At 42.2% G+C, this 11,220-nt stretch overlaps 1 protein-coding gene and 1 long non-coding RNA gene across 2 annotated transcripts; both read left to right on the forward strand.

Annotated features, from left to right (window-relative positions):
* The first annotated feature begins 2,736 nt into the window (after positions 1-2,736).
* LOC145956419 (uncharacterized) lies at positions 2,737-3,972 on the forward strand. Its single transcript, XM_083072016.1, has one exon. It carries the CDS (start codon positions 2,737-2,739, stop codon positions 3,970-3,972), a length of 1,236 nt encoding a protein of 411 aa, XP_082928142.1.
* A 4,358-nt stretch (positions 3,973-8,330) lies between these two features.
* Positions 8,331-9,454, forward strand: LOC145956590 (uncharacterized). The gene is made up of 2 exons (XR_014432828.1): positions 8,331-9,100; positions 9,257-9,454. It is a non-coding gene; the product is annotated as an uncharacterized LOC145956590 (long non-coding RNA).
* The last annotated feature ends 1,766 nt before the right edge of the window (positions 9,455-11,220 follow it).

The raw sequence follows: 11,220 nt of genomic DNA on the forward strand, positions 1-11,220 counted from the left end.
TTTCTTTTAAGTCTACCTGAAAGGCTTACAACATAACCTTACATTTTGCGCACATAATATGAGGTTCATATATATTTTAACTCATATAACTCGATCATTCCTTAACATTTTTATGTGATTCTTGAGGCTAAACTATATCCCCAAATGTGTACTTTCTAATATGATAATAGGAACTCAATTTTATTAATTACACACAGAGAAATTATATAAATATCAAGATATGTTCATACCAAAAGTTTCTAAACCAGACACAACTCACATTCAAACTCTTTTCTTTCAATCTAATCGATAAAAACATAAATTAATGTATAATATTACCCTATTATACCATAAATTAAAGCCTAATATTATCCTATTATACCATAAATTACTCAAATTCAAAATCAAGTTCACATAGTTTCATACTCATAATATTTCCGCATACAATTATCCAAATGCATTCCCTCAGGATTTCTATAGAAATTCTAAGGCAACTAAAATCATATCAAGAGAGCTCATCACACCAAATTAACTATCAACAATCACAATTAACATCAATAAGGGACTTGAAGAGTCATAGAACAAATAACAAATCACCAACAGAAAGCAATAGGGTTTTCCCTCTTCATGCAATACATACAACATACAGAAATTGAGGACTAACCTCATTACCCAACAATTATTACACACCCTAGAGCGAGATTACTCGCTCTCCTTACCTCGATGAATGTTTGACAAAGGATATGAATCTCTAAGATATTCTTTATAAGTTTTGATTCTCCTTCCCATTCTTCAAAGTGTATGTATAATGAGTAAAATGAGAACTGTAAAAATTAAAAAACTGTCATAATTCCTGTACAGGTAGGGGGGTTCGGCCACCACCTTATCGGCCGCCGAATGGCAGAACCAGGAAGCCGAACGCCAATCGGCCACCAGGATCGGCCTATCATCATTTGGTACTCTTAATCAAAGATTAGGGGTTAATTAGTCGATTAAGGTGTATTACCTAATACGGTAAATATGTTGCAGGGCTCATGGGGTCCAGGGCCCACAAATGTCAGTATAAATAGCTCAGGTCAAAAGGTAACGTCACTGTTCATTAATTACCCTAGATATTCGTGCTTGTCCTGACTTGAGCGTTGGAGTGCCTTTTGCAGGTACCAACCCCTTCACAAGCGTATTGGATCGGAGCTCTCGTTCGGCCTTTGGACTACTAGAAGACTTAGTATGCCCATCAGACAGGTACATTTTGGCGCCCACCGTGGGGCCGAACTGAGACGTTTGTGAATATTAATTGAGCGAGACAATGGCGATAACAAGGAGAACGAACACGGTAGAACAACAACCTGAGGAGGAACATGTTGAGGTGGTGGACGAGACCGATCTCTCTGAAATCGTCCGTCTATTGAAACAGGTGATGGCCGCGATGAAACAACAGCGGGAGAAGGATGCAAAGGAGCTTTCGGCCTTAAGAGCCGAAAACGAGGCATTGAAAAATGATCCGTCATGGAAACCCACTCAAGTGACCAACAGGCAAACCCAGGGGTCCTATCAATCTCATGAGGTCCATACCTCTGCTCCTCATGCCTCAGCAGCAGCACCTCCAAGAATCCCTTCGGCTCAACCTACTGTTGGTCGTCCTGCAGACTTGGCCACTGTTGGATCGCACCGTCACCCTTTTACCCCCTCCATTATGCAACTACCTTTAATGGATAACTGGAAATCCTTGCCCATTGACAAATATGATGGTACAACAGATCCTGATGAACATCTGGATGTTTTTTTGACGCAGGTGACGTTGAGCACAACTGATGATGCTACACTGTGCCGGATCTTTCCAACGTCTCTCAAAGGCAGAGCCTTGAGTTGGTTTACTCGGCTCCCTCCTAACTCTATTGACTCGTTCAACACCTTTTCTGCTCAATTCACCATTCAGTTTGCAACGAGTCGCCCTCATAGCTTGACATCTCTATCTCTGGTCGACCTTCGGCAAGACAAGAAGGAGTCACTTCGAACTTTCATGGATCGGTTTAACAAGGCAGCATTGGAAATCCGAGACCTCAACCCTGCCGTGGCACTCCATCACCTCACAATGGCATTGAAGCCAGGTCCGTTCGTCAACAGTATTTGTAAGAAACCCCCTTCGGACATGAATGATCTACGAAGGAGAGCCGACAAGTATATGCAAATGGAAGAGTTGGCGGAATAACGTAATCAAGCACGAGCTGAACCAGTAAATAAGACAGAAAAGCAAACAGAACAACCATTCAGAGGTCGAGGCAAAGAAATAGCACTAAGAGATCGGCCCGTGCGTGGGCCGAAATACTCTCATTATTCACCCTTGAACACCAGCAGGGCAGCAGTATTAGAACAAGCTCTCGCGTCCGAAGTACTGGCAGTTCGAAGAGAGCTTCTACACCACCACGTGCTGATACCAACAAGTCTTGTAGGTATCACCGTAATCGTGGTCATTCCACCGAAGAATGTGTTGCTTTAAAGAATAAGATTGAAGATTTGATTAAACAAGGCCAATTGCATAATTTCGTTGATCGGTCAGGCTCATCTCGGCCTCGCTCTTCATACCAACCTCGGCACCAGGATCCACCTACACAGAATCGTTGTGACAGGCCTCGTTGTGAACGAAGCAGGTCGAGAGACCGGAAGGATGACCCGGCACCTTCGCATAGGAGAGTCATTAACACAATCGCAGGTGGATTTGCGGGCGGGGGCTCAACTTCTTCAACCCAAAAAAGGCACATGCGAGCCATCCGATCGGTTCACGCTGTTGATAGGCAACCTTCACGAAGATTGCCAACTATAACTTTCACTGATGCTGACTTTCAAGGCATTGATCCGGTGCAGGACGATTCAATGGTGATCAGTGTAGAAATCCACAATTGTATAGTCAAGAAAACATTGATCGACCAGGGCAGTTCGACGGACATCTTATATTGGAACACCTTCAAACAGTTGGGTATCTCCGAAAAAGAGTTAATCCCTTATGATGATCCCTTGGTTGGCTTTGCAGGCGAAAGGGTAAGCACCAAGGGGTATATTAAACTTTTCACTCGTTTTTGTGTTCACGAGCAAGAAAGCAGGGAAATTCAAATAAAGTATATTGTGGTAGATGCTAACACATCTTATAACATCCTCCTCGGTCGGCCGTCATTGAACATGCTAGGGGCAATTGTTTCAACACCACACCTAGCAATGAAGTTTCCATCCGATAAGGGAAAGATCGTTACAATCCACGCTGATCAGAAAGCCGCACGAGAGTGCTATTTCGCTAGTTTGCGATTATCTCCTATTGAAGAGAGAAATTCAAAGTCCAAGAGAGTTCATGTTGTTGACCCTTCGGCGTCGGTGGAGGGACCAGTTTGGGACCTTGACCCGAGAATGAATGACGAGGAACATGTAGAGCCAATTGAATCAAAGATTCAGCTACAAATCGGGTCGCATCCAGCACATGTCACATACATTGGGGCCGATATATCTGAAGAAGATCGTTCCACCCTGTGCCAGATAATAGTGAAAAACAAAGATCTTTTTACATGGATACCTTCTGACATGCCTGGCATAGACCCGAATGTCATGTGTCATAAATTATCAATTTGTGCCGAAGCAAGACCGGTTGCTCAGCGTAAAAGGAAAATGGGAACGGATCGAAAACTTGCAGTTGAGACAGAGGTTGCCAAGTTACTTGAAGCCAGGTTTATTCGGGAAGTTCACTACACCACTTGGTTGGCAAATGTCGTAATGGTGAAAAAGCTGAACGGAAAATGGAGAATGTGTACTGATTACACTAATCTCAATAAAGCATGCCCAAAAGATGCTTACCCACTCCTGAACATCGATCGGCTAGTTGATGGTGCCTCCGGCCACAAAGTCCTCACCTTTCTCGACGCTTATTCGGGGTATAATCAAATCCCCATGCATCCCCGCGATGAGGAAAAGACAGCCTTCATAACTGACTCGACCAATTATTGCTATTAGGTAATGCCCTTCGGGTTGAAAAATGCAGGCGCAACTTATCAGAGGTTGATGAATAAAGTTTTTCGACACCAACTCGGTAGGAATATGGAGGTGTATGTCGACGATATGGTTGTCAAGTCCGGAAACCTTGCTCAACACGTAGTTGACCTTTCGGAGGTGTTCCAACAGTTGCGCAGATATGATATGAGGCTGAACCCCGAAAAGTGTGTATTTGGTGTATCAGGTGGAAAATTCCTCGGCTTTATGCTGTCGGCAAGGGGTATTGAAGCCAATCTTGATAAATGCATGACAATCATCAACATGGTGAGTCCCCAGAACCTCAAAGAAGTTCAAAAGTTAGCAGGACGGCTCACAGCTTTGTCAAGGTTCCTCCCATGTTTAGCCGAGATAGAGAAACCCATCGTTGGATTGTTAAGAAAGGTGAAAAGGTTTGAATGGTCGATCGAATGTGAAAAAGTGGTTCGGACGTTGAAGGAACGTCTCGGCTCTCCTCCCATCCTTTCAAAACCCGCTCCTGAGGTTGATATGGTGGTCTATTTATGTGTATCGAATGAGGCAATCAGCGCCGTTCTTATTCAACAGAAAGGGGGGCAACAACCCATTTACTATATTAGTCGCATGTTACAGGAGGCCGAGACGAGATATCAGCTCCTAGAAAAGGTGGCGTTAGGACTTGTTCACACTGCTCGACGCCTCAGACAGTATTTTCAGAGTCATCGTGTCATAGTCCGAACTGACTGCCTGATCGCCAAGGTTTTGCGTAAACCAGAATTAGCAGGGCGGATGATGGCTTGGTCGATTGAACTATCAGAATTCGACATTAGTTTCGAACCACGGGCTCTGGTCAAGTCTCAATACTTGGCGGATTTTGTTAATGAATTGCAGCCGAAGGGTCACTTTCTGAGTGATTTGTGGACGATGCATGTGGACGGCTCTTCAAACAATCAAGGTAGTGGAGCTGGTATAATCCTTGAAGGACCAACAGGGCTGACTCTCGAACAATCATTGCGGTTTGCGTTCAAAGCTTCGAACAACCAAGCCGAGTACGAAGAATTGTTGGCAGGTTTAAGACTTGCACAAGAGTTCGGGGCCAGACGATTGGTGTGCTGGACCGACTCGAAAGTCGTAGCAGAGCAAGTAAATGACAACTTCCAGGTTAAAGATTCTAGCTTGTTGAAATACTATCATTTGTTTCAAAGAATGTGTAGTACTTTTGATGAAGTCCAAGTAAGGCACACGCCGAGAGAACATAACTAGAGGGCTGATCAGTTAGCTCGGTTAACAAGCAGTACTCGGAAACCTGGACAGTTACGAACCACACTTCACCTAGACCTTACAACTCCGAGTGTAACACCTACCGAATGCATGACGGTTGGGGAGCCCACTCGAACATGGATCACCGATATAACAGATTACCTTGAACATGGCAAGGAGCCATCTGACCCATTTGCCGCCAAAAACTCCGAACACAGGCAGCCAGGTATTCAATTGTTGGAGGAGAGTTATACCGCAGAGGTTTTTCGGTCCCACTATTGAAATGTATTGATTCGGTACAAGCGGACTATGTCTTGAGAAAGATTCATGAAGGAATATGCGGTTTTCACTCAGGAGGACGAACCCTAGCCACGAAGGTGCTTCGAGCGGGGTATTATTGGCCAACCCTCAAGGATGACTGTGCAAAATTGGTTAAGCGTTGCGTGTCATACCAACGGCACGACAATCTTATTCATGCTTCATCTGAAGAGTTACATGGTATTAGCTCACCTTGGCCATTTGCAATGTGGGGCATGGATATCCTCGGACCATTCCCAATTGCTAAGGGCCAATGCAAGTTTTTATTAGTTGTTGTAGACTACTTTACAAAATGGGTCGAGGCTGAGCCGTTGGCCAATATCACAGCTGCCAATGTCCAGAAGTTTTTGTGGAAGAACATCGTTACTCGCTTCGGCATTCCACATGCCCTCATAACTGACAATGGTCTGCAATTCACCGATCAAAAACTCAATCGATTTATTCAAGATCTCGGCATTAAACACAGGTTTACATCAGTAGAACATCCGCAATCCAACGGTCAAGCCGAAGCGGCTAATAAGGTGATCCTCACTGAGTTAAAGAAGCCATTGGGAGACGTCAAGGGAGCTTGGGCCGAGGAATTGTTAGAAGTCCTGTGGGCTTATCAGTGCACGCCTCAATCCACAACTAAGGAGACACCTTTTCGGCTAACATATGGCACTGACGCCATGATCCCTGTCGAAGTTGGGGAACCATCCTTTCGGCGGCAACATTTTGATGAGGTTGCTAATGAAGCATCGCTCCGAGCCGAAGTCGATATGATTGACGAAGTCCTCACCAAGGCCCAGATCATAGCTCAAGCTTGTAAACAGCAAATGGTCAGGCGATTCAATTCTAATCTCACCAAGAGAAGCTTCAAGGAAGGAGATTTGGTATGGAGAGTTCAAGGAACGGCAAGATGTAATCCACGGGAAGGCAAATTGGCAGCAAATTGGGATGGCCCATTTCGAGTCCGACACAGCCTCGACAACGGTGCATATATAAACTTGAAGAGCTCTCGGGCAAAGTCATCCCAAGAACATGGAACGCATCGCATTTGAAAACATACTATAGTTAGTTCTTGTAATACGATGACAATGTAATCACAAGAGTGCACTCTTTTCCTTGATCGGTCTTTTCTCCCCTTATAAAAAAGTGAAAAGGGGTTTTGGCCGACAAGGTTTTTAACGAGGCACATCATATTAATGAAACACATTTCAACTCATTCTGTGTATTATCTTCATTCAAGCTGTTACAAAAAGGCTTCCCTCCCGAGTTGATCAACTCGGCCAAGGATGTGCCTTCGGAAATTCACGCAAAAGGCTTCCCTCCCGAGTTGATCAACTCGGCCAAGGATGTGCCTTCGGAAATTCACGCAAAAGGCTTCCCTCCTGAGTTGATCAACTCGGCCAAGGATGTACCTTCGGAAATTCACGCAAAAGGCTTCCCTCCCAAGTTGTTCAAATCGGCCAAGGATGTGCCTTCGGAAATTCATGCAAAAGGCTTCCCTCCCGAGTGAATCCACTCGGTCTTGCCCAAAAAGCAACTCAATTCCGAGTGAATCCACTCGGTCTTGCCCAGAAAGCAACGCAATTCCGAGTGAATCCACTCGGTCTTGCTCAGAAAACAACGCAATTCCGAGTGAATCCACTCGGTCTTGCCCCAGAAAGCAACACAATTCCGAGTGAATCCACTCGGTCTTGCCCCAGAAAGCAACGCAATTCCGAGTGAATCCACTCGGTCTTGCTCAGAAAGCAACGCAATTCCGAGTGAATCCACTCGATCTTGCTCAGAAAACAACGCAATTCTGAGTGAATCCACTCGGTCTTGCCCCAGAAAGCAACACAATTCCGAGTGAATCCACTTGGTCTTGCGTGGAAAGTAAAGCATTTCCGAGTGAGTTCCACTCGGTTATGCTAAGAAACCAAAGCATTTCCCGAGTGAGTACTCACTCGGTTTTGCTTAGAAAGCAAGGCAATTTCGAGTGAGTCCTCATTCGGTCTTGCTTGGAAAGTAAAGCATTTCCGAATAAGTTCTCACTCGGTTTTGCTTAGAAAGTACAGCATTTCCGAGTGAGTCCTCACCCAATTTTGCTTAGAAACCAAAGAATTTCCGAGTGGCCTTCACTCGGTTTCAAATAGAAAGCAAGGCATTTCCAAAGTGATTTCCACTCGGTTAGGCTAATTAAGAACGAGTCTATTTAAATGATTGTTTTTGTGGTCTTTATTAATCAAGTATTCTTGGCATAATATCGCTAAGTCTTAAGTTGACAGAAACAATTCAAATCCACGTTCATTCAAAAATACACAAAAGGGTTCGAAAGAGAAAACATCATTTCATTAAAACAGTGGAGGCTCTATCGGCCCCCTGTCTACAAAATCAAGGTGCTCCTACAACTAATCCTCTGGGTTGCTGATTGGGTCATCCTGAGTATGAGTTTCGGTCTCCCCCTCTGGTTCGGCATCAACATTCTCTTGGTCTTCATCTTCACCAAATTCAGAAGTATTAACCATGGCGATAAAAACTTACCAATTTCTTCACAGAACCACAATCGTTAGTCAGATCGGCTTCAGACCTTCGGCTACCACAATTCGGTTGAGAGCAATACGTGTGAATGGCCCTACCAATCAGCTATTTATAAGCTCAAAAAACGGGCGGGAAAATTCAAGTTTTGAAAAAATGTAACCGTTCGATCCCCGAAATCCAACGGTTAGAAGTATGCAACCGTTCACCTTACCCTAGCAACTGTCTCCATTTTACCCTTAAAGAAAGCTTCACCTTCCTTCAAGGCTGGGGGGCAGTGTACAGGTAGGGGGGTTTGGCCACCACCTTATCGGCCGCTGAATGGCAGAACCAGGAAGCCGAACGTCAATCGGCCACCAAGATCGGCCTATCATCATTTGGTACTCTTAATCAAAGATTAGGGGTTAATTAGTCGATTAAGGTGTATTAGCTAATACGGTAAATATGTTGCAGGGCCCATGGGGTCCATGGCCCATAAATGTCAGTATAAATAGCTCAGGTCAAAAGGTAACGTCACTGTTCATTAATTACCCTAGATATTCGTACTTGTCCTGATTTGAGCGTTGGAGTGCCTTTTGCAGGTACCAACCCCTTCACCAGCATATTGGATCGGAGCTCTCGTTCGGCCTTTGAACTACTAGAAGACTTAGTGTGCCCATCAGACAGGTAGAATTCCTTTTTTAAAAACTTAACCCATACTGCCACAACACCATGGGATTCGTAGTTGAAGAAGGAATGAAGAAAAAAGAGGGAAAGGAAAAGAAAATGGGTTTCAAGCATGTGATTACGGTACGAGACCATGCGTTGTGGAGATCGGCTTCCTTGCACTTAGCGACAGCTCGATCGACATCGTGAAGTCAGTGGCAGCTGATACAGCCACGTAGGGCAGAGTGCAACAAGGCGAGGCAGTTTGATGTTTAAGGGTTTGTGCAAGTCTAATGACCTGGTGGTCGAGAGTTCGCTGAGGTTTTTGGCGGTTGGCGCAGAGAAGAGGAAGGGAGAAAAAGGAATCCTCACCGTCGAAAATCTCCTCTGACGGGGGCGGACGACAAAGGTTAATCACTTTTTGTTTTTTTTACTTTTCGTGTCTTTCTGATTTCGAATTTCTTCTTCCTGAACCATCCCCCACGTGATCATTTAGTGTTATTTATAGACATATGAATTTAAATTCATTGATCTGATTGATTTCTTCCTTTGCCAAAATCCTTAGATTTGGAGATCATGCAGGCAGCACTGAATATAAGTTTGGTAGCTTTGTAGCAACTGTTGAGAAAATAAGTGTGACAAGAGTTTGGCAGGAAGGATGTGGAGCAGATGAACAAGATCTTGATCAACTGTTTCCTTTTTTCTTTTTCTTTTTTTTTCTTTTGTAATATTTGTATATAATTAATTTATTTGTGTTGAATTTTTTTTTTTTGTGTTTTTCCTCTTTGCTATTTTTATTTCTATTATTTTTTCTTCCATGTTTAGTTCTTTTTTTTTTTTTACGAAATTGAGTTATTACAGTTAGTAAGTTACATTTATATTGTAAAAAGATAAATAGAATTTAATTAAAATACATTGACAATGTAAAAATATATATATATATATATATACTATCATCCATAAGAATGAGCAATGTGTATACGTCATAAAAATGATATAATATAGGGGGATTTTGTTTTTATGTAATTGAGGTTTCCACGGAATCGATATAAATTATCTTTTTAAACATTTATTTTCCTTTTCCACTTCATTTAAATCCATTTGTTTACAACAATTTTTCCAATTTTCTTTTTATATTTCAGTCGGTTATTAAAATTCCTTTGATAAACCCTCACTTCATGTGTTTGGCATGGAGTATTGGGTGCAATATTGGCTCTTTTGGTTATCTATTATGTTAAAAATCAAATCATTTTTCGTATGTTGCACAAGATTGGAAAGGAGACAAAAATGAAAGAAATTGATATATTTTCAAGTGAAAATGTGATCTTGCATATCAATATATATAGCCATTAGATGATTTGAAGATAACCACAAGACTAAGAATGGATGTGCTATGAAATCAAGTCTCTACTTATGGAAGGAAGCACGACCGTACTACCCTATGCACAATTTCGCTAAATGTTTATAAGAGGAAGCATGCCCTAAGTATGACAATGTTGATACACCGCTGCATGATTGTGCTTGTTGAACCATGCTTATCCCAATATCTCACTCAAATTATGATTTATGATAAATAGTGAGTAGGGAAAGTTAAAGGGGATTTCAAATTTTTGGTGAAAAAAAATGATTCTAGAGTTCATAAGATGTTACAAGGACCTTGTTGAAAGAGATTGAAATGACCCCTTTTGTGAGAATGCTTTTCTTTCTTTCTTTAATTCCTAATGCATATGCTTTTAATGAGTTTCTCCCCTATTATCATATAGAACTAATTTACAGTTTAGGATTTGACGGAATCATCGTGATGAATGGAAGTCGATTTCTCCATTGTGACTACTAGCTAACACATTCATGCTCCTTCCATAGATCAAAAACTAAAAAGAAAACAAAGTAATGATGACAAGACAAGGAACGGTTGGCACACTACTCTCAAAGAAAGATTAGCAAGAAGAATTATGCATAGAGACTGGAGTCTAAGAGAGGGAAAATTGATTTTCATATATATATATACTTCAAAGTGACAAAATACAAATTAAGAATGAAAATATATAGAGTTAAATAACTTATGAAGTAAGCTAAGTTAACTAAGATTAGGAGCAAATCAAAGTGGACTTAATGATGTGATAACCCATGATGAATGGTACAAAAATTTTAATTTCAAATTACAATCATGGCATCATTTCCATTGGCTCTAGAAACCATGTGCTCTCATAGTCCCATATGCTCTAATCTAAACTAATCTATACAAGTTTGCTATATGGCAAGAGTAACTAGTAAATGATGCATGTGACTAAATGGAGTTGGTTAAACTAAGGTGAAGTGTATGGAACACCATGATGATCATCCAACCCATGTGGGTAGACACCATCTCCTAGGCCCAAGAAGGAACCCATTTAATTATATGTGCTACTTACTAGTTGCACCTCCTTTTTGACTAATTATACCTGTTCCGGCCAAAAGGTGGACTAGGGTTTTTTCCTAGATCGTGCCTCAGAGCCAGAGCATTCAAAAGTGTAATCTCTCCTCCTAGCT

The sequence above is a fragment of the Cajanus cajan genome, chromosome 3 (genome assembly GCF_000230855.2).
Source record: "Cajanus cajan strain Asha chromosome 3, NIPB_CcT2T_4, whole genome shotgun sequence".
Taxonomy (NCBI): domain Eukaryota; kingdom Viridiplantae; phylum Streptophyta; class Magnoliopsida; order Fabales; family Fabaceae; genus Cajanus; species Cajanus cajan.